Source organism: Perna viridis, chromosome 2 (assembly GCF_037379345.1).
Source record: "Perna viridis isolate PV_CMFRI_1.1 ecotype Kerala chromosome 2, ASM3737934v1, whole genome shotgun sequence".
NCBI classification, from domain to species: domain Eukaryota; kingdom Metazoa; phylum Mollusca; class Bivalvia; order Mytilida; family Mytilidae; genus Perna; species Perna viridis.
The window spans coordinates 23,834,980-23,859,058 of NC_142446.1; the positions used below are offsets into that span (position 1 = coordinate 23,834,980).

Genomic DNA, 24,079 nt, shown 5'->3' on the forward strand with positions numbered 1-24,079 from the left:
TTAACCATAAATGTATTGTTTATATTACTATATGAAACTACAAGATGACAGTAAAAGATTCTCAGTGTAGTAGATATGATCTGCCTTAAAAGTAAAATGTAACATTCTTGGGTTAACTTAAGTTTTGTTTTTATCAACTTGATTCTTTGTATATACATTAAAACTTAAGCTTTGGTGTTAATTGAAAGAAATAGAAATGTTTCACTGCAGTAAACATTGAATTTTGATCATTTTTAAATTGAAACTTTTAGTGATATAAATCTGACAGTAGCCGATTTTTACCAGAGCAATCATATTGCAAAAATTCTTGTCTTGGTGATTGTTGTATGGCTAGTGACTTTTATTATAAATTTATATTTTTAAACTGAAAATGATGATGTGCATGCACAAAATCTTTCTGAATGAGTTAAAAAACAACGGTCTTTGCAGAATAATTCAAAGTACTATACAGGAATCTTTACAATGTATTGAAAGGAGTAAATCCACTATCACCAGTTTCAGGCCTACTATGTTGTTGAAGTTTCAACTTACTATTTGCAATTTTCTATTTACCTATTTTAATACTAAAATACTATCTGAATACTTATATACAGAAAATGCGAGCTGTTGTGTTATAATTTAGTCATAAGGAGAGCACAAACTCTGCTTCTACAGATTTTCAAAGAATTTTCACAAAAATGAAAGGATTAGGGGAAGTTTTTTAATCCAAAAATATAGAGCACAAGTATGAACAACAAAATCTTTTGTCAGATGTGATGGTACCGAAGGTTGTTTTTGTATAAATATCAAAGAGTTCGACAAATGCACTCTATATTTTCTAAATAAAAGAGTCTCATGAAATAAGCTTTGTTTTATACAATTCAGCTTAATTTTCATATTTGGCTTTATTATCATCTACAGTTTTAAAGCAAAATATACATGAACAGCAATGAAACTTAGTTTTTAATAAAGGCACATATTCAACTAGTGAATTATGCAATTTTCAAATTCATTTGAAACACTTTAGTTTTGGGCTGATTTTGATATTTTCTGAACATTCTCCTTTAAAATCACATTTTTATATGATTTTACATAATGGATAAGTTTTATATCGTGCACTATGTTTTCTACAATATGGTGAACAAAACCACAAACAATACTTCAGATGACAATTTTTTTTTTGTTCAACTATTACCGGTACACTTTATTTGGATGGGACCATCTCTAACTACAGTGATGGATCAATAAGGGGGGGAGATTGTAGGAGTTGGCACCTCTTCTTTTTATGGGAAAAATTTGACATTTTCGTGTGTAAAATTGACAAAAATGGTAAATAATGTCCTATCACCCCCCGTTGGCACCCTTCTTTTTCAAAGTGTCTTTAGTAAGTATTTGAGTATCTAAAAATTGTTCATAGAGTTAATATTTATAACTAATTCTGAGAGGTACTCATTCTTAACATGCAATTTTGTGTAAATAAAGTATTGAGTAGACTTTCTTTTTAACACACATTTGTTAGTTGACAACTTTACAGCATAGAAATTATGTTATATAAATGATAAAATAATTGGAAAGTTACTTTGTATAATTTCAGTGGAAAAATTGAATTCTATGTCAGAAAAGGAGTGGGTTAAACATGTCAAGAGTATAGTAGAATGTCTGAGTGTGTCTGAGAAAGGTCCACCATCACAGAAACGTATTCATCTATTACACTACCTGACAGGAATAGCTACTAACTCTGCCATAGCTACAGCACTGGTTAAACAAGCAGTTCTCACTTGTCTCTGTAAAGTTGTTAAAGATACTTCACACATAGAAGTGTATGTAATCTTTTTTTCTATATTTTTAAACCCTTCCTTGAAAAGCTGGAGTATAAAGTGATCATGCTGTATGTTTGTTTGTGTGTCTCAAGTGATAATCCACAACTCCTCTGGAACCGTTCTGATGAAACTTTTTAAAATTCTTTATTACATGGTTGTACACCTCTTATTTTGTTTTTCAATCTGAAGGCCTTGTAGGATTTCCTGTACGTGTTCTAGATAGGAGAGAGGGGTATCAACAAGTGATCTTTCGTACAGATTTTTTCATTTTTCATTCAAATAATTTCATTTGTTTCCAAATATGTTTTCTGTAATTCTTTTGATGTTTAAAGGAAAGTGTTTTGGCTTGATTAAATTTGTGTAATATATCAAGGCATTACATATTGATGATAACATGCATGCTTTTCCTTGTTTTTGAAAATATCAATTGACTACAAATAATGACAAACATATAACAACGATAAAGTGTTTTGAACAGATGCCACATAAATGATAAAAGCAGTGTAATTGTGCTTCATTCCTTTTCTGTGAGTTTTGTTTTTTCATTTATATTTTGAGAGGAACAGTAAAACTGTTAGGGTTTATTGTTTTGTTTGTATTTTATCAGGAAAGGTAAATCTGCTAGGGTGATTGGTTTGTTGGCTTACAATGCTACAGATGTTGAGGAAACAGTCAGTCTGTCTGAGGTACTGCAGTGTACTTAAATAGACATGTTACTGAAATATCAAGATAATTATGTATCATATCTGTTTTTCCTGGGAGCTGAATTGATTTTGTTAGAAAATCATTCTTTTTACAAACAACATTATTTATGCTCAGTAAAAAGGTCAGCAAAAAATTGGGCATGTTGTCTTTCACTGCAGCCTTATAAATTATTACTCATACGCTTTCAGTATTGGTCAACGAGAAACATTTGTAAAAAAAATCTGAAGATAGTAAGAAAATTCCGGTACACACAATTTCCATAAAATAAGTATGCAGTTTTTTCTCAACTTGTAATGGTAGCTCTGGTGCACCAATAAAATTCATTTGCTTTACATACCATTACTTATTACTTTTGTTTATGCTAAGCCTTAAAGCTTCTTTTGGCACAGTATTTCAGTGACTCATTTATCCTAATGGCTGTGTAAATTATTCTATTCCTCCTAGCCCTTGACAATACTGACAGAAACCATTAGAGAGAATGGTAAGAATGCCAAGTTAAAACAGACACTTTTACCATCCCTTGGAGAAGTACTATACTTAGTAGCAACACAGGTACAGGTTTTATGACAGGTTTTAATCATTTCATGTTCATAATGTTTTCCTAAAAGGAGTCATTTTTCTTAAAGGTTTAAGACCTACTGCTTCTAAATCAAATGCTTTGTTCTATTGCAGTACATGTATATCATAAAACTCCTTTTGCTATGCAATTCAATGCTTAAGTCAGGATTGTCATTAGACAGCCTTATGAGAAAAATTTTACATTACATGTATATTCATGTGTTTTTTGTCCCCTACCGGCTTTGATCCAAGATAGTATTTGGGTCAGTGATATAAACAGCCTGTAGGGGACTATGGTTTGTTTTGCAATACTCTCAGAATGCTTGTTAGCTACTGACATGTAACATTTTGTATCGAATTATCAAGATTGTGAATTCTGCCACTTTTGGTTTTTCTCCTGCAACTGGTAAAATATTCAAGTTATTTCATTTAAATTCTAATCTAGGTTGTAAACTTAATAAAAAATTATTCTATGAGTACACGTGAGTGTAAATATATGTTATTGATTTGTATTTACCCGGTATTCAGGAGCAGACTAAAGCTTACCCAGTAGATACGTTTTTTTTTATTTGTATTTATTGTCCCCTGCGACGCCTCGTGAGGGGACAATGAAATGCCGGGCATCCGTCCGTCCGTCCACTCACGTTTTCCACACTTTTTTATTGTAATGCTTTTCTAAATAAATAAGTTTGTTATTGGTATGTAGCCTTATTATGAAGAGTTACAGATTAAGTTTGGTTACGGTTGAATGATTTTTCTGGAAGTTATGGCCCTTGGACGTAGAAAATTTCAGTGAATTTACAGTTTTCCACACTTTTTTTGTAATGCTTTTACCAATTGATTTTATATTTTGTATGTAGTCTTACAGTGAGAAGTTACAGATAAAGTATGACTTTGGTTATGGTTGAATGATTTTTATGGAAGTTACAGCCCTTTGACTAAGAAAATTTTCAGTGAATTTAAAGTTTTCCACACTTTTTTATTCACAGGGGCCATTGGAATGCTGTTCTTTTATTTACATATAGGAACCTCCACAGTAGATGTATGTTTTTAATTTGTATTTATTTACATGTTAGAAGCAGACTAAAGCCTCCCCCAGTAGATACATGTTGTTGATTTGTATTTATTTACATGTTAGGAGCAGACTAAAGCCTCCCCAGTAGATAACTGGAACGTACCAAGTATGACTTATACCATCATCAGTAGATGCTGTAGAGAAGGGGTAAGGCGGATTATCTCACATTGTTAGAGGTCATTGATTTTTTTTTTCATGTTTTTCTTTTTTTGCCTTTCTATTTTGCTGATTGATTCTGACGCCTTCATCATATCCCCACAAACAAGACTTGTGTAGGTACATAAGAATCTATCAATTCATCTAACACAGAGGTATATATTGGAACTTACCTGTTGGTCAACCCTTCTTGTAACCACAACTTTTTTGTCACCACATGATTGATTTTGATGAAGCTTTATCAGAAAGTTAGGCATTATATGTAGATGTGCAGGAAGAAAGATAGTGATAATCAAATCCCTGCATGGGATGGTTATTCTGTTTCCACACTCTACTATGCCCTGCGAAGGATTTTTTTTAGAATTTTTATAATGTTCGGCATCATATGCAAATGTGCATAAAGGAAGATTATCCTTTCATGGCAAGATTTTCAAATATAATGGTTTAACATGATCACAGCTTGTAAGCCTATTTCTCCTAAACTACTTTTTAAACCAGATTTTGGTGAAGCTTTATTGGAATGTTAGGCATTTAAGTTCAAATGAAGCCGGTCATATCTTTTTTATTTTAATTTGTGAGCCTGTTCACAGTATTTCTTGTTGTAAACTCACATCCACAGATCCATCCATGTATCTGTCTGTTTATCATACACTTTTTACAATTTGTGTACAATGTTGTTTTTTGTTTTTTTTTCATTATAGTAGGAAGCCCAATTTCATTTTTTTCCATATGTTCTTTTTTTAAAGTTATGCCTATAGGAATTTAAACAAAAGGAATGAAGCATATTATATGATGGAGTGCAGCTGCTTATTTATACACATTGTAACTGTTATAGGACATACAAAAATAAAAAAAAATAAAAATTATGATTTTTTGCAGGAAGATGCTACAGTTCACCATATTGCTGCCAAAATTGTAGAGAATGTTGTTATTACTAGTGGTCCTCATGCTCAGGTATGTCACGTGATCATTGTTATTACTGATCGTCCTTATGCTCAGGAATGTCATGTGATCTTTGTTATTACTGATGGTCCTCATGCTCAGGTATGTCATGTGATCTTTGTTATTACTGATGGTCCTCATGCTCAGGTATGTCATGTGATCGTTGTTATTACTAGTGGTCCTCATGCTCAGGTATGTCATGTGATCGTTGTTATTACTGATGGTCCTCATGCTCAGGTATGTCATGTGATCATTGTTATTACTGATGGTCCTCATGCTCCGGTATGTCATGTGATCATTGTTATTACTGATGGTCCTCATGCTCAGGTATGTCATGTGATCTTTGTTATTACAGATGGTCCTCATGCTCAGGTATGTCATGTGATCGTTGTGATAACTAGTGGTCCTCATGCTCAGGTATGTCATGTGATCATTACTAGTGGTCCTTATGCTGAGGTATTTCATGTTATCAATATTGCTTATTATACATGTATAACATATGAATACTACATTCCTACTAGCCATGCACAGAAATTTTTGTTTGAAGAGTTATAATTATTATTTATAGTATATTTAATTTTTAGAAGGTTATGAAAATATTTATAGCATGTATCAATTTAAAAACTAATATCCTTGGTAAACAACTACAAAGTTTGCATCTATTCAGACATTACTATGTTATAACATTACATTGAGTCGATGAAAAATTTCACTTGAACAAGAAAACTTTCAAATGAACAAGTTCAATTTTCTCTTTATGAAAATGAATGATTAAAAATATAGGATAATGAAAAGGATATTAATGTAAAAAAAATAGTCAAATATTCCCAGTGTGTATGTATAAAAATATATTCAAATGTATGAAAAGCGAGTTTTTTTCAAAAATGATGAGGAAAAACTTAACATTTCCACTTGTAAAATATAGTCACCCTTAAGGTATCTATTCATTCAGTATTTGTTCAAAATATCCAGATCAAAATCTCCTAGTCAGAAATGTCTTTTGGTTGAAACATTCTGTATTAGGATATATTACATGTATTCTTTCTGTTTTAGAAATTTGTGACAAATGAGATGGGTCAAGCTTTATGGTTTATATTCAAACACTCTACTGTAGATTCTCTCAGAATAACAGCAATATCAGTATGTATCTCCTATCCATTATGTCTGTACAATGATGCCTTATTATTTTTATATGAATACTGAATTAGATATCAAGTGCTTATTGTTTAGTTTAAACATGATTAAATGTTAATTTCTTTTAGAAATAACCATGTGTCCTATACAAGATACATAGTATAGGTATTGATAGTTATAAAATGAAACAAATTTAATAATGAATTGACATTACATTATTGTATTTCTAGGCATTGTGTAGACTAACTAAACACAATCCAAACGTGTTCCAGAGTGTTATAGACACAGTAGGGGCTACTACTATCTTATCTACATTGTCCTTTGGTATCACACGCATACAGCAGGCCATTGTTACAATGTTTGGTATGCTGATAGCTTCTGGAACCTTCATCAATAGATTAGTTCAGGATAAGGTAATTCAGTGATGCACACATATCGGTGCAGTAAAACCTGTATTAGTAACCACCAGTATTCTGCAATAATCTGTCTTAAAAGACTATTATAGTAATATCCCTATGTAGTGCACTCTTTGTAAAATTAACCTTTATATAAAGACCACCTGTCTTAAGTTAGTCTCCCTTAAATGGTCACTTAAGACAGGTTTGACTGTATTTGGTTTGGATTAAATAAAGATATGATATATTTTGAAATTTGATAAGTACTAAAACTCATTGAATGCAGAGGGACAACTTTCTTCATGATCAGTTAATTTTGTTAACAAATGTTTCAATATTGATCTAAACTGGTTACATGAAATTAACTATGCCTTGATGAGGCAAAAAAAAAAAAAAAAAAAAAACAACAATATTTCTGTTTAAGGTTATATTGGATGAAAAAATAGGGTCAGTAGGTAGGTATAATCATCTTATCTTTAAAAACTATTTTATAGACCCTTATGGGAAGATTTCTTGACTTAAATATTGCTCAACTAAATAACAAGGATAGTTTAACAGAATTACTTTTAAAAAAAAAATACTAACAAAATGTGCTAGGGTAGGTAGAAAAATAAGGTAGGCAAGGTAACCTTAAACATAGATATTTTTTTCTTGGCTTGAAAGAAATAGAGTGTGTGTAATATCTGTATTTTTTGTTCATCTCATAAGATATAATCACATAATATCACAATACGTCTATAGGTACAGCATTACTACAATTAACATGACATTACAATACGTCTATAGGTACAGCATTACTACAGTTAACATGACATGACAATACGTCTATAGGTACAGCATTACTACAGTTAACATGACATGACAATACATCTATAGGTACAGCATTACTACAGTTAACATGACATTACAATACATCTATAGGTACAGCATTACTACAGTTAACATGACATGACAATACGTCTATAGGTACAGCATTACTACAGTTAACATGACATGACAATACGTCTATAGGTACAGCATTACTACAGTTAACATGACATGACAATACGTCTATAGGTACAGCATTACTACAGTTAACATGACATGACAATACGTCTATAGGTACAGCATTACTACAGTTAACATGACATGACAATACATCTATAGGTACAGCATTACTACAGTTAACATGACATTACAATACATCTATAGGTACAGCATTACTACAGTTAACATGACTTGGCAATACGTCTATAGGTACAGCATTACTACAGTTAACATGACATGACAATACGTCTATAGGTACAGCATTACTACAGTTAACATGACATGACAATACGTCTATAGGTACAGCATTACTACAGTTGACATGACAATACGTCTATAGGTACAGCATTACTACAGTTAACATGACATGACAATACGTCTATAGGTACAGCATTACTACAGTTAACATGACATCAGAATAAGTCTATAGGTACAGCATTACTACAGTTAACATGACATCAGAATACGTCTATAGGTACAGCATTATTACAGTTAACATGACATTACAATACATCTATAGGTACAGCATTACTACAATTAACATGAGACTTCAATCATTGCTTTAAACTGCTTGGTCTTTATCTCCTTTTTTTCTGCAAAATCCTTTCTATATAAATAGTTCTTTACAGAATTACAGTTCTGATAAATTAATAGGTCATGAATCAGGCACTTAACTCTCAGTAAAATCATTTGCAAAACATGATCATAATTTTGAAAATATCTGTTTCTAGGACTTCCTTCAAAAGCTTTTGAGGTTATTAGACAGTCCGTCCACAGTGATCAGAGCCAAAGCTTTTGTTGTGATACATGAAGTTGTCAAGAACAATTATGATATGCTGCTTCAGTGCTGTCAACTCAGGTGAATAGTCCACTTCAATTTGATAGTTCTGTAGATATTTTTATAAAATACAGAGACTGCCTATGGTAGAAGTGATTAATAGTGTAAACAACCCACTAAATAAACCATGTTTTGGGATCTAATGCGATATTTTTAAGTAAGTATGGTCCTTTCTGTATTCAAATCTGTATTTTGGAGAAAACCATACATTCATCTGCCATTAAAATCAACTAAATCAAACAAAATCAAGAACAATAACTCTTCCAAAGTGCCAATGTCATACACAATCTGTATAATAATTATCTGAAAAGTGCAACAACAGACTGACGAACTACAGCTTGTCTTGTGGTGTGTAACTGTCAATTAGACATAAAAGTGAATTCAGTGGGTTTTTGACATACATGAATCACCTCCTGTCTAATTTAACTTAAATGTTTAAAAATTTACACTTGACGGATATTCAAGGTAAATGGAAGAACTATGTAAACATTAAAATAATATGTAAATAAAAATAAATAGATTAAAGTGGTTTGTTACATCTATTTTTGTTGTCAATTAAATTGAACAGTCATTAGTATTATTTGTACTAGTTAATGTGTTTTTTTGTCCTTAGGTTGGTAATGTATATAGAGCGTGACAGTAGAAGACAAACCCCAAGAGATAAGAAACCATCAGAGGGAGGAAGTGAAGCAGGGGAGTACATGGTCCAGTGTCTTGACTTTCTTGTTAATTATATTGTAGAAATTCTACCTGCTGTTTTTGGTATGTTAGTACTCTAAAGATATGAAGCTTCAACATTTAGTACTTCCAAATGCTTAGACATGAAATTATTTTATTTTGAATAAACATCGATTTTGAAATAATAAAGACATTTAATAGTTATATTTCATAATTTTCTCTTATTTTATTTGAATTTTATTTAGATTTACATGGTATAAAGGCAATGCACAGTGATCAATAAAAGTAGTCCACTTAATTGTGGGTGTGGCCTACATAAATAGCTTGAAAATGAGTTTTATGAACTCATGAGACATCACATGTAAAGTTGATTATCCAATAAGATTAGCGTATTTTTATGATTTGCACAGTAAATGTAATTATTGGTAGATATAGGTAGAAATGTTTTGTGCTAACTTACAGTGGATATTTCTGTCTGTCACTGACAGCAGGGAAAAACAGTATGAAATAATGTTTTTATATGTGACCATTATAAAAAAAATAAACTGTAAATGCATTTTGAAGCATTACTCTGTGCACTGGTAATTGAAATGAAATTTCTTTTTACAGTTGAGCTGCTGTCATCATTAGATGCAGTTAATGGCAGAAAGCATCCCAATGCTCTGCAGTCAAAACAGTTAAAAGACAAGCTTCCATTGATCAACATTATACTTCATTTAGTTACTAGTCCAGTATGTTATAGCTTTATATGAACTCACTGGATTTTGATAGAAATTTAGTTTTTAAAATGTATCAAACATGTCTGAAAACTAAAGAAATAGCTCAACTGATTGGATTTCCACTAATGAAACTAAGAATAAGTTGAACAATAGAATGATAATCACTTCACCTTTGTGAAGGGAGACAATTCAACTTCAGTGGTTTTACAAGTTTAGGGGTATCAATATTAATTTACATTTATCATTTATATTAGGTGACACTGGACTTTATAAGCTTTAGTCTTCTTATATCTAACATTTGTTGACAGGTATTTAGACCAAGGATAATGTGTGATGAGTTTATTAGGAACCTTGCCAGTCTGTTATCTCATGTAAAGAGTATTGAAACAGGCGAGACTAACATAGAGGCTGCCAGTGGTAAGTACTGGTTCATCCGTAATCTGGGTTTGTTCCATACTTTTTGATTTTGAGTGGATATTTTTTCATGAACACAGATATATCCTTTGGGAATTTACTGCCATATCATTTAAGAATTAGATGCTAAGTTTGTGGATGAAAAAATAGCAGTTAATAAAGATTGTTTGAATCAAATTTATGAATTCCTTTATATTTGAAAGTTTTTGTCTGTCTTTTAAGGCACTAAAGTCATTACTCAATTATTTTTTTTTTTTTTTATCAGCTGAGAGAGGTAATACATGGCTTTTTTAAAGATGCACTTTTGCTGTGCTTTCTTTGCTACATGTAGTCAGAATTTTTAGTTGTACATGTTTGTGTAGAATATTGTCTTTTTTGGCTAGTGAAATAAATTGTTACATGTCCTCTATATCTTCATTCAGTTGATAACAGTATAAAAACTTGCAACTGTTAATGGCTTTTTATGAAATATTGGCAATTATTCTTTAAAACAAATTTCCAACTACACATAATTTTGGATTTTCATTTTGTTGAAAGTAAAACCATGGTTAAGATTTGTATGTGAATGGTTGCACTTCTCTCTGCATTGTTTTCTCACAAGACTGGAATTGCTTTTATCATTCTACTTGCAATATTCCAGCTTTGTCTTCTTTCTATTTATATAATGCATTCCTTTTCTCAATTTATTTTTCAATTTGTAATGATATTTTGTTTTCACATTTACCGGTATTTAATTTTTATATGCTTGTATTTTGATCAGCTCATTATTGTATAGTGTTGCCTTTCCATCTGTCTATATGTGTAATAAAATAAAATTATTTCAGGACGGTAAATAATCTTGGTACAATGTCTGCCTTCCTTACTTTTTTTCCCCATTTGAATAAATGGGACTTTGAACAATAGTAAATCAGAGATGGGTATTCTTTGTGCTTTAGCACAGCTGTATATGTTAGTTATTACTGGTAGATTTTAATTTTGTTTTGAAATTCATTAAGTGTGAGTCTTTACATTTATACATTAATCAAAACTCAATTTGTCATGTTTCCACACATACATGTTTATTGGTGTATTTAGTACTCAAGTGTTGTTTCTTATTAATCGTATAATGGATTATATCTGTCAAGACCAATATCTTAACGATGTTGATCAAACAATGAAAATTTGAACTTCCCCCAGCAATAACTTAACTTGAAAATCTATTCAACATTTATTTTTGTTATTAGGTTGCATAACAGCTAATGAATTTGTTAATATCAGTATGTCAGTATTAGAGGGACTGTCTCAACATCCTGTAATCCTAGCAGAATATAGCCAAGTTATTCTGGAAAAAATCTTACCAACCCTAGCTGATCTTATAGGCAGTCAGAATGGTATTTATATTTTTTAATGTTACTGTTTGAAGGTTAATGATGAAATCTAATTTGTATACAACTGCAAATTTTTTTTGGTCATATAATGGTATCACACAGTCTTCCTTGTTGGCATCTGTTAACTTTAGTTTATTTATAGTAACTTAATCAACCTCGTAACTACACAGACTTTTGTATTTGTGGTTGACTGAACCCCAAAACCATGAAAATCAGTATTCACAAAAAAAACAGTAGTTTTTTCCATACATGCCCTACTTGTTCAGGGTTTGACTTCTGCAGTCATACAGTGCTATGCCCTGCAAAACAATTCATTATCATTTCAGTATTCATTGTTATAAAAACTAGGAAAAAACAGCATTATCTTATTGATGATTTTGAGTTATGCAAGATTTTATAAAGAAAGAAGTAAATGTTTGTCATTTTGTAATACATGTACATACTTAAAAATTAATATACAGGGTAAAGCTTACTTAATTACCGTGAAAGTACTATTGTTTGTTGGGTATCAATTTTCATGGTTTTCTAGGTAGGCCAGACCACAAAAACTTGTTTTTCTTCCCTAATCTACAAAAATTGGTATCACAAATAAAAGTACATATCTCCATTATACTTATGATCATATATACTCTATTATTAGCTTTATATATGTAATCTATTAACTCAGGTTTTTTTTTGTCTTTTCTTATTAGGTGATACTAGAGCTTTATCTTTGAGATTATTTACCGAGGTAGCCTCTGTTTATCTCAGTCAGGACCAATTTGGTGTTGGGGATGCTAAAGTCAATACAGGCTATCTTCACAAAACCATAGGTGATAATTTGTTACCGCAGTAAGTTGACTGTTTGATAATATTTTTCTCATATTTTGGGTGCCATCTGGGTTTTCTGGTAGAATTTTGTATATTCCTTTAATCAGAAAATTCCTTGATCTGCTTCTGCTAATGTAAGCTTGGAATTTTTTGCTCACCACCTGGTGACCTGGACATACAGATTATACACAAATTATACATATGTATCACATTTGTAAGCAGGATTGCATATATTTAAGGCAAGGGTCCGGAAATTTTGACGGCCATGCCTGACATTTTATCAAACTTCTGCAGACATTTGTGTCAGTCTTTTACATGACCAGATTGAAAATAAACTTTAAAATACTTTTTTAAGATAAATATTGGAAATTGTGTTATTTCATCACATACTTTGTCCTTTACAAAATATCAGAGCAAGTGCACGAGTTTGGTTTCAACCACACATGGACGATCTGACATGTAAACAAAACATCATATCTCTCTACTTTTTCATCAAATAGGCAAACAGCCAAAAACCTCTGAATGATGAAAAAAAAAATGTTGATTATTTATAAACAAAAATCGCGAACACATTTTGTATATTGATTTAAATGGTCTGTTGACTTCTGCGTTAAAACAATTTAATTGATGAATTAATAATTACAAACTTCAACTAATTAGTAGTTTCAGTTCCATGTGCTTTCGTTACCTCTGAAAGATTGGAGGGAAAATGGGGGACTTTTTTCTTAATTAATCAACTAATAAATGTATGAAATTTTTTACTTCAATTTATTCTTATACACAATGGAGCTGCATGTGTACTGTTAATTCAATTATGCAATCAACTAATCAGTTACAGGTATATCACAGTCACAGGTGGCTGCACATCGGCTAAAATTAACACACACCTGTCAATTAATTTCCAATAAACATTTAGGAGACTGGTAGACAAGGATGTTTATACACTAATAAAACCATGCAGACTGTAATTTATAAGGGTTGACAATTTTTTATGTCTGATATTTGAAAATGGTAGTTGGTCATTTGCAAAATTTGTCGGTCAATGACCGGCATTTTTGACCATTTTCGGACCCTTGATTTAAGGTTATGTTTTAATTTACCCACTCATAATTGTGTACCCATTTGTTTGTGTGCTCAAACTTTATACTTGATTTTAATCTTAATAGCATACATATTTTGAAATCCAAAATTAAACATATTAACAGTATAACAATTGGTTCCATTATATTTTGTTTATCTTCAGATTTGAACAGATTTTACTAGACCAAGATCCTTTACCAGCTTATGGTTTGAAACTGTTATTAGCACTTCTTGAACAAAATCCTGCCTTTATCAAGAAGTTTGAACAGTTAGGACTTGTGTCAGTCATTTTCCAAGTTTTATTGGTAAGAAAGTTATGAAAGTTTAAAAAAAAACCATGTTAGCAGTACTATTTGTGTGAGAGTATACTTCCTGTATACCAGTATATATAGACGTGCTGCTGAAATGGGTCTGTTTTTTTTTTTTTAGTCGGAATATACGATTGGGTCATAAATTTTTCATTTCCTATGTCAATGGGCTGTCATTTCTGAAGTATACTATATCAATGGGTCATATTTCTACAATTTTAATGTATAATGTTATGCTAAGACAAAACTTTTCATATATCACCAATTAATCTTCAATTATTGTCTGCTGCAGCTAATAGCCATGGGGAAAACTTAGTTGATAGGTGACAAACTGATAAATTACAGGTGTATGGGATTTGATCAAAAGATTTATCGATTATATACCCTTTCTGCCACTCCCTGGAGACCTTTGTTTTCATTTATGTTCTCTTCATTCAAAAAAAGATGTTAGTAACACAGTAGTAGAATATATGAATGGGTAGGTATTTCATCTGAAAAGTATATGAATGGGACTAATTTTTTTGGAGACATATATATGAAGGGGGGGAGAGTACTTTTCCAGCTCCAGCTGCACCCCGTACCAAGTTTTAACCAAAGTGACCCCAACATGAACAAGTGAACAATTCAAATGCAATGTGATTTCAAGTGTTTTTCCTATTTATTGCATGAAAATTTGTCAAATTTCAGTTCTACAAAATTTTGACAAAATTTAATCAGCATTTGTTTCCACCACAAAAAAACAACACTTTTTTTATCCTTTTGTAAACACTTTGTTGAAGGCTTGCACAATTACAATACTTTTGATCATTTGATCAATACATGTGAATTAAAATAGCTCAGTAGATCTTGATTTTGATACTGTGTTATCATCTTCAAAGTGATGACATTTATATTGTAGGATCACCAACAGAATCCACTCAACAGTGCCATGCAGAGTATTGCTGGAATTATCAACTGTCTGGTCAGTCATAAAGAGACAAATATGCAGGAGTTGTATGATCAAGGTAAGAGATGACTTCAGACAGGGGAGTGAAGTAGTAAATCCAGTCATTCATGAAGAAATAGTTTTCTGTATATTGATAATAGTAATTCATCCATAAGGTACAGTAACTGACATGAAAGATCTGTGCCAACCAGGATGACAGGGGTTGAGACAGAGGACTATCAACTGCCTGGCCAGTCATAAAGAGGTAGATAGAGTTTTACATTCAGGGTTACAGGCATTCACCAGGAGATGGAATTATCATCTTTTTGATCAGTTATGACTTTCATCAAATATGTAGGGAAACTTTATTTAAAGAAGGAATGTTTTGCATTTTGATTGTATTTTGTATTTGTATGAAATCATCCATATAAAAATACAGATGAATTAACTGGAATACTTTTTATTTGCTTTTGAAGCAATAGTATAGCATGAAATAGAAGTCTTTGCCACATTTTTTCATATTTCATGATGAAAAGATGATCTTCAGATGCATAGTAATATAGTACAGATTGATAAAGGTTCATTTTTGTTCTACCTGTATTATTTTAGGTTTGATAGACTATTTTACTACCTTAATATTTGAGATATCAGCAGTATGCATTGAAGGGGATGATCGTGCAGGGGATACTAAAACTGCAGTGGGCATGCTCCAGATGTTGTTAGATACCTTACACAGTATCTTCAAATATGTCTCTGATGTAGTAAGGAAAGCATTACAGGTAAATATTTTCCTACTAATGATAAAGAAAGGTAAAAATGTATATAACAAAAAAAAAAAAAAAAAAAACTTGAATTGTTGCATTCATGTTAAGTCTGTGACTTTTGAATTGGTTTCACTGATATCCTGAGTTGTATGATAAGGCTTCCTCCAACAAACATGATCCTTGATGACACTGATATCCTGAGTTGTATGATAAGGCTTCCTCCAATAAACATGGATCCTTGATGACACTGATATCCTGAGTTGTATGATAAGGCTTCCTCCAATAAACATGGATCCTTGATGACACTGATATCCCGAGTTGTACGATAAGGCTTCCTCCAATAAACATGGATCTTTGATGACACTGATATCCTGAGTTGTATGATAAGGCTTCCTCCAATAAACATGATCCTTGATGACTCAATTCTAATATAGAAATAATTGGCTTTTCACTGGATTAATATGATTAGCTGTACTTGTTTATTGTGATCAACTTTTTTTCTAATTTGCAGTCTAAAAAGTCAGGAGGAGAGGCTGGTAACAAGGAGGCTGAAGATGCTGAAATGTTATTACTACACAATAAACCACTAACTGATCTCACCACATTGTTAACTCAACTGGTAAGTCTTGAGGAAACGAACCACTAACTGATCTCACCACATTGTTAACTTAACTGGTAAGTCACAAGAGAACACAATGAAAAAGTTGAAAAGTTAAATATTGCCATGACTTAACATGATTTGTACACTTGTAAGAGGATGGATAAATCATTTGGTAGCACAATTGATTAGTCATAAGTTATCACAAAAAGCCAAAAGACAACTCAGTCATTAACTTACATTATGTTTATGATACCTTATCATTTACCCATTCTTTAAAAATCTCTTTACAATTGGTCAAAACAAAAAGACAAAAGCTGGTATTTGAAGTAAGAGTTAAATTGTAAAAAAAAAGTAAGTTTCTACAAGTTATAACCACATCTTTCAGCATTTACAAAAGCTGTTCTAATATTTTTGTAGACTGAAAAAATGTATATGGATAATTTGATAGAAGAATGATGATGAATAAATATTTCCCAATTCATTGAATTGTAAATATTGACCTTTCAGTGAAGTTGATCGACATGTTTTTATTCTATTACAGCTATGTCATGAGGATACCGACATTCATGACCTTTCTACCAAGTGTTTATCTTTACTAGTTCAGTTATTTGGAGGAGAAAATAAAGATTCCATGTCATTGGAAAACATGGTATGAAATTCCATTTTATTGACATTTCTGAGTTAGTTTGTTTTAAAACAAAATTTTCAGAGCTGCGGTGAGTCTATTGTAAGTTTTCTAGTGTTGTTTGGTAATATTGTCTTCAGGTGTCTGAATACCAGTCTTGTATGATTATCAAACATTTTAAGGTAGATATTTACAGGATAATTAATTGGAAAGAGTGAAAAATGCACTTACAAGTTAAATCTCCAATTTCTCAATTATTGATTGTTATTTTCAAAGAAATTTAAATTTTGTGTTCAAATAAAGTTTACATCACAAGAGAAAAGTGATATTACAGAAGTTATTTCACATAAAATAATGGTAATTTATTGAATATTTAACTATTATCTATATAATAAAGGTACTGGTATGTGTTTTTGGTGCCTTCTAAACTCCTGTTAGTCAATGTAAACATCAAAATTATGAGTTGAAATGAGGCATCATCTTTTTATAGGATTACTACAGCAAGGCACTGAAGAAGGGTGATGCTAAGAAACAGAAGGTGTTACTAAGGATTATTAAAAGATTGGTATGCCCCAAGATATGTGTCTCTGTGTACTTTTCTATCATCACCTATATAGATTTGATATTCTAATATGATGTGCTTCAAAGCTCTTCAGACCTCAGCCATGGTAAAAAAGTGATAGACTTGTGAGCAACGACTGTTTCAATTCAAAAATATAAAGAAACTAGTCCTATTGGAATCTTAATAAATCACAGAAATTCCTTTTTATTATTGTTTTACCACCAGCTGACCGTTATGTCATTATTTAACCCCTTGCTATTGATCAAGGTAAAAGGATGCAACATGAATTGATAGCTTGTGGTAAAACAATGATAAAATGGAGTTTCCCTGATTTATTTCTTAATTCAGGATTTATTCAAGACAGGTTTCACTGTATATACCACTACGGAACTGATTGTGTTATGAACTGTTATAACTGCTGGTTCTTGTGAGAAAGAAAAAATGAATGCTCAGTAATAGTTGTAGTAAATTTTGTGTTTTAATTAACTCATATTGCTTTCTAAGTTAAGCAAATCAGGGTTGTGTATGCTGAAAGGTAGATATCTTGCATTATTTTATTACTTATTTTAGAGTTCTTTATATTCATTGCAGCTGAGTACTGAGAAGTCCCATGTGGAGGCCATGAAACAGCATGGTGAAGTGTTGGCAAATACAATCAAAAACCTTGTTCAAACAGGAACGTAAGTCACTACCAGTATATTTGATCACAACACATATGATAGATATTACATTTTCTTGATTTTTACAAAGCAGGTAAGTTTCCATTGGCATTTAAAATCTAATTTTCATTTAAGAAGTATATCTGATTCTCCCTCCTGGGGTCTTGTCACCATGAAAATGTCCAACTTGTCATCAGTTGAACATTATTCATTTTCCACATAAATAGGTCTAAAGGATATCTTCCTTAGTGATCTTTTACACAAAGATATATGATCCAACATGTCTTAAATTGTCAATTGTAGTTCTGAAAGCATTGAAATAATTAAGAGGGGTTTGATTAAATAAATATAGAATAGTCATAACTTAGGTTTTTCAGCACACTTAAATAAATTGTACTTTTTATTAGTAATTAAAAACAATAACCTAAATGAATGATTTTGTCTCAATGTCAATGTTGGTCATTAATGTGTCTTTGTATTGCTATTTCAATTTTTAGTTTATTTTGAAGGAGTGTCATTGTTCTGTATCCAGGGATATTATTACTTTTGTTGTTGGGGCATTTCAGAGCTTACTGTGTTTACACTTATTGGAGACCTTTTGATGGTCTCTGTAAATATTTACTATTTTAATAAAGATTATATGATGGTGTGATATCATAATTGGATATTGGTACCTTCCCTTGTGGACAGTTTTGACCCCGAAAAAAATGTGAGATATGTCTTTTGGTGAAGTATTTTTTCGATACTTTGTGTTATCTTAAACATTTCAGAGGTGTAGATGTCATCTTTAACATTTCAGAGTGTGTTGATTTAGTAGTATTTGCCTGTGACAGAGGTGTAGATGTCATCTTTAACATTTCAGACTATGTTGAATCAGAAGTATTTGCCTGTAACAGAGGAGTAAATGTCAAGTCACTTTAGTTCTCTCTATCAATTCTAGTACATTGTATTCATATTCAAATTTTAACTTCCATTAATATTTTTTTTATTATTTCAGATCCCATGCTGATGTTGCTCTATCATCATTGGCTGGTGAAATACTAAAAATGACTGGCTACCTTAAATAGAATAACAAGAAGTGATCTGAAGAATAACATTCACTCTTCCGTCCATTATATGGTTGGGACATAAACATTTAACTTCTTTTTTTTTGTGTCTTGTTTATGGTGAATTACAACTGTTTGTGTTGCTTTTAAACCTTAAGATATGTGAAATTCGAAAACAGGCCCATTTACAGCCTGTATCTTTTTTGTTGGAGTGGGGCAAGTCTGTTTAATTGAATGTGGGATTAATTTACACATTATACATGTAGATCTGTACTGTTTTTTTTTTTTTGGTTGTGAAAATAAATGTGTTCCAGTAAATTACGTATTTTTTTTCACCACACATAGTGGAATGGTATTACATGGTACCCTCTGATTTAATTGACAAGTGTGTGTGTGTCATTTCATCCCCAGTTGTTCCCAGATGGTAACTTGATCAGGACTTTGTTTTTAAAAATTTGTAGAATTGTTGAAATTCAATTAAGTTCATATTTTTAGCATGGTGATTCTTATGGTGAACTGTTTTTTTAATTTTTTTTCGTTCTCTCTTTTTTTGTGATTTCCTGATGTTAATTTGAGAACTGATCAAAGCATCCGTTCTGTGTTTTGCACTTATGTAAAGTAAAATAAAGTACAGATCCAGTTTAATTTTCAGAACAGTCAATAAATTCAGTTCTCCAAACACACTTGTCAGAAATATTTAAATTGCTCTTTTTTTTAAATTTTTTTTATATGTATATATTTACTTTCTCATTATATGCCATATTGTTGCATTTTATTCGTCTTCAAAGAAGATAAACAGATATACATGATATAATTACTAAGAAGATACACCAGCCTGCTGACACACTCAGTAGTAGGAAGTGATATAGAACAGTACACTGTTAATAGATTCTCTTTATTTTTTTGAAATTATATCCTACATTTGATACTCTTTTTTAATGTTGAAGAGAAATATAATAGAATAATAGCACACTTTTTTGTTTCAAACTCAATTTTTTTTACTTTACATTTTGATCAACATGATTGAGAGCCTGAACAGATAGAAAGTATGGTATACCTTAGATTCACTACAAGGTCATAATCTATCACACATCTACTGTGCTACATCAGGCACTGTATATAGTCTCTGGCTATATGTATAAAACTGAACAGACATGATCAACTGTTGTTTCCCATTATACAAAAGACAAAATAATTCTTATTATGAACAAGTTTATTAAGATTGGCTGTCATGGTTGTGCTGCTTGTTGACATGTGCTGTGGTCTTTATTTGCCTAAATGTTGTCCAAATGCCCAAAATAGAATTCTGTAATGTCTTAACCACTCATAACTTCTCAGTACTTATTGTATCTTCTGTGCACTGAAAAAATTTTTATATCATTTAGTAAGAAAGTAGGTTTTATTGATAGTCCAATTTACATATATCAACACATTTTATTGTACAATTATTGTTAAGGTTAGAATTTCAACAATATGTAGTTTGTGAAGTATTATTCAATCAAAGGCATTTATTTTTTATAGTAAAAACTAAAGAAAAAAGAATATAGTAATAGAAGAGACAACAAAATGATTTTTTTAATCGGGTCTACGAATACGTAAATATGCTACTTGTAAGAGGTAATTAATGATTTTCATATAATACAATTATTTGAGGAATCCTGCTTTCTACGTGTTACTGAACACAGAAAAATACTATAGCTTAATAAACTATACATGTATACACTTACCGATCATTGGTTGATGGTAGAACATTGGTGGCACTGGTGGAGGTGGGATAGGGTATCCGACTCCCTGGTTGCCGAATAGTCCTCCAGCAATGATTGGTAATCCAAGACCAAGAGCAAAAGCCTGACCACTGGTCAGTCCGCTGAGGAATTGTGCATTGATGGTTGTGCACACCAAGAGAACACACAAAGCAATGGTTAACTTGTTCATTTTGTCTGAAAAATGATAAAATTAATGGGTTGTAAAAACAACTTGGGTAGCGGATTACTAAAATCATTAGTTAAAGAACAATTTCATTTAAGAAACTATTTTTTCATTGTTCTAACATGATATTTCTGTATTATTAATGCTCACTGAAGACTAAGTATATACGAGACAAGAAAAAAAGTCATTTTATAACAAAAAATTTTATGAAATTGTTATGAAATTCTTAAGTATGCACTGATATAAAAGCAATCAAACACGCCGAAGAAAGACTTTAAACTTAATCAACTGTATTCCTTACCTTGTTTCTTTGGCACCAATGGTATCGTTGTACGATTGACCACTGTTTATATACGACTGAATGTTGTGACATGATTTTTATTGATGGTCATTAAAGAGAGAAAGCCCTTATTTTACATAATAAACAAGGGGTTGTAACACATTAGTTACATCATAATCATGTAGTCTACATGTATTTAGACAGGACAATGACTTGTTTATAACTAGCTTGCCTTATCAATCAGAAAAGACGACATCTATTTCAGTACAACTGTAAACTTCGGCATCATAAAAATAATTGTTTTACCAGTTTTCTTATTGAAGGCGCTATAAACGTCTCAAATCCGTAGTATATGATATTAAATAAGTCTCCACTAGGCTTAAACTGGTCACGTTAATAATAATTTAATACTGTTAGCTCTATTATATGGATCTTAGACAAAACGGAGAGTTTGGCTATTAAAGCTAAAAAGGATCGATCTGGTCGTCACTGATACCCCCCAAAACCCACCCCCCCTTCCCGCTCGTATTCCAAATTTTGAGAGGAAAATGTAATGTAGCCTTAATTGTTGCTCTGTCGAACTTTAACTCTATATTTAAGTTTCATTTTGTTTAGCTTTTAAAATTTTGGTTTGCGAGTTCTTTGTTGCTCAGATGGATGAACAGAATCACTTCGGATCGGCGACTGGGGAAAAAAGAAACAATAACATTAAATGATAATATTAGGAGATAATAGCAACAGGCTTTTTCCTAAATTTCCCATAAAATCCCTATCTTTCGAACAATGTCCTGTAATTGTTATATTTTTGTATAAAATTGGCCCTTTCTCTGATACAATTAATTTGGCTAACATCCTTCATCACACAAACGTCTCGAACAAAATTCCCCCCGTATTTCAAAAACAAATCAATACCGATTATTTCTCATTCCTATATTTCACCTATGGCAACCAAAATTTTCTATTGTAAAAGGCTTTTTCAGAAACTTGAGATTGAGGACTTCATGACTAAATCACCTCACTGTTCTTGCAAAATTCTCTATTCAAATATGGTCTTTCCGGTTAGGTCATTACGGGAGATTTAAACATCATCGAAAACGAATTTCTCCGTAAGGTCCCTTCTATAGGTCCCAAGTACTGTGAACCACTCTCCATAAATTGGAATTATAACTTCAAAGTTCTTATAGATCCCGTGGAGAACTACACAAGAAAATGGGCAACACGAGAACCAGAAGACATTGATTCTCTGTCAGAGAGGGTAAAAGCTGTGAGGTATTTAATTTTGAAACGTATGAAAGTTTTAAGTAGGTCAATGAGTGTCAATGCTACATCAGTTTTCAAAGACCCCGATGTAGCAAAAACATTGTCTACTTACATGACAAATATGTTGTCGTACCAGAAGACAAAGCCCAAAACAAACTTTTTTTTGTCGGCAAAACGTATTACATCCAATGTTTATTTTCAGAGTTATACGTAGAAAATAATAGCATTAATAAGACCTGTACTGCTACCACACTCTTCAAAGAGATCGTGAAAAACCCTAAATCTGTGCTATCCTCTTTTAGTCTCTATCATTGACGATGATTGTGATCTAACGTCTATGTACTGGATACCTTATCTCCACAAGAATCCATACAAACAACGCCACATAACTGGATCTGCAAGATGTACATCAAACCTCTTTCAAAACCTCTAACTTCTATACTCCAATTGTGAAAGGAGGTCTCCAGTCCTACTACAACATATCAATGTGGATCCTGAAAAATTCGGAAGGTATTCTGGAAACCCTCAATTCAAGGTTATTATCAGAATACAATAGCATTAAAACCTGTGATTTTTCAACTCTTTATACTTCTATTTCCCATACTCAGTTAAAACCTCTACTCAAAAGCAGTATACATCGTTGATTATACAAAAAAGACGGTACACCTAGATACAAATATGTAGTTCTTGGTAGAGATTCCTCATACTTTGTAAAACAAAATTCCAAATTATCATCCAAATATACCGAATAAGATGTTTTCAAAATGCTGGAGTTTTTGATCGACAACATATTTGTCCAGTGTGGTGCATGCGTTTTTTTAACAAACGGTCGGCATTCCAATGGAAACAAATTGTGCTCCTCTACTTACTGACCTATTCGTCCACTCTTATGAGGCTGATTTTATAGCTGATCTGATCCATAAGAAGAAACATCGTTTAGCTAGATCCTTTAATCTCAAGTTCCGCTATATAGATGACGTATTTTTGTTAAACAATCCTAGTTTCGGATTAGTATACCGCATCTACTGCAAAGAACTTGAGATAAAGGATACTACAGGCACTGTGAAGTCAGCCTCATATCTTGACCTATACTTAGAGATGGATGGTAAAGGACAACTATTAACCTAACTATATGACAAAACACGATGACTTTTCCTTCATATTGTCAACTTTCCTTTTATCTGTTTAAACATCCTTTCAGCACCTGCGTATGGAGTTTTCACAACTCATGCGTTATGATAGAGCTTGCCGTAACTACGCAGACTTTTTGTATTATTTCGTAGACAATTAGGCTTCTGGAACAGGATTATGTTGCTACTAGATTGAAGTCATTACCACAGAAGTTTTATGGTGGTCATCATGAACTCGTAGGTCGTGACTTGTTCAATGTGTCATAGTTTCTTCTCTTTCGTCTACCCCGAATT

The 24,079-nt window shown here is 31.8% G+C and overlaps 1 protein-coding gene and 1 long non-coding RNA gene across 2 annotated transcripts in view; one reads left to right on the top strand and one right to left on the bottom strand.

The window, feature by feature from the left end:
* Positions 1-19,504, top strand: part of LOC148624158 (inactive serine/threonine-protein kinase ULK4-like) — a 38,309-nt gene extending 18,805 nt beyond the window's left edge. The window contains exons 12-32 of the mRNA XM_088566706.1: positions 1,574-1,799; positions 2,407-2,485; positions 2,949-3,056; positions 4,201-4,284; positions 5,173-5,247; positions 6,289-6,375; positions 6,600-6,782; positions 8,522-8,649; positions 9,242-9,390; positions 9,916-10,037; positions 10,334-10,442; positions 11,663-11,809; positions 12,499-12,637; positions 13,860-14,001; positions 14,903-15,008; positions 15,539-15,708; positions 16,205-16,312; positions 16,836-16,943; positions 17,410-17,484; positions 18,073-18,161; positions 19,138-19,504. Coding sequence (XP_088422832.1) covers positions 1,574-1,799; positions 2,407-2,485; positions 2,949-3,056; positions 4,201-4,284; positions 5,173-5,247; positions 6,289-6,375; positions 6,600-6,782; positions 8,522-8,649; positions 9,242-9,390; positions 9,916-10,037; positions 10,334-10,442; positions 11,663-11,809; positions 12,499-12,637; positions 13,860-14,001; positions 14,903-15,008; positions 15,539-15,708; positions 16,205-16,312; positions 16,836-16,943; positions 17,410-17,484; positions 18,073-18,161; positions 19,138-19,207 — 2,504 coding nt within the window. The 3' untranslated portion in view covers positions 19,208-19,504. The remainder of the gene's footprint in view (positions 1-1,573; positions 1,800-2,406; positions 2,486-2,948; positions 3,057-4,200; positions 4,285-5,172; positions 5,248-6,288; positions 6,376-6,599; positions 6,783-8,521; positions 8,650-9,241; positions 9,391-9,915; positions 10,038-10,333; positions 10,443-11,662; positions 11,810-12,498; positions 12,638-13,859; positions 14,002-14,902; positions 15,009-15,538; positions 15,709-16,204; positions 16,313-16,835; positions 16,944-17,409; positions 17,485-18,072; positions 18,162-19,137) is intronic.
* An 899-nt stretch (positions 19,505-20,403) lies between these two features.
* Positions 20,404-21,269, bottom strand: LOC148624159 (uncharacterized). Its single transcript, XR_015919634.1, has 2 exons — positions 20,914-21,269; positions 20,404-20,546 (listed from the first exon to the last, which is right to left on the bottom strand). It is a non-coding gene; the product is annotated as an uncharacterized LOC148624159 (long non-coding RNA).
* Between the last annotated feature and the right edge of the window lie 2,810 nt (positions 21,270-24,079).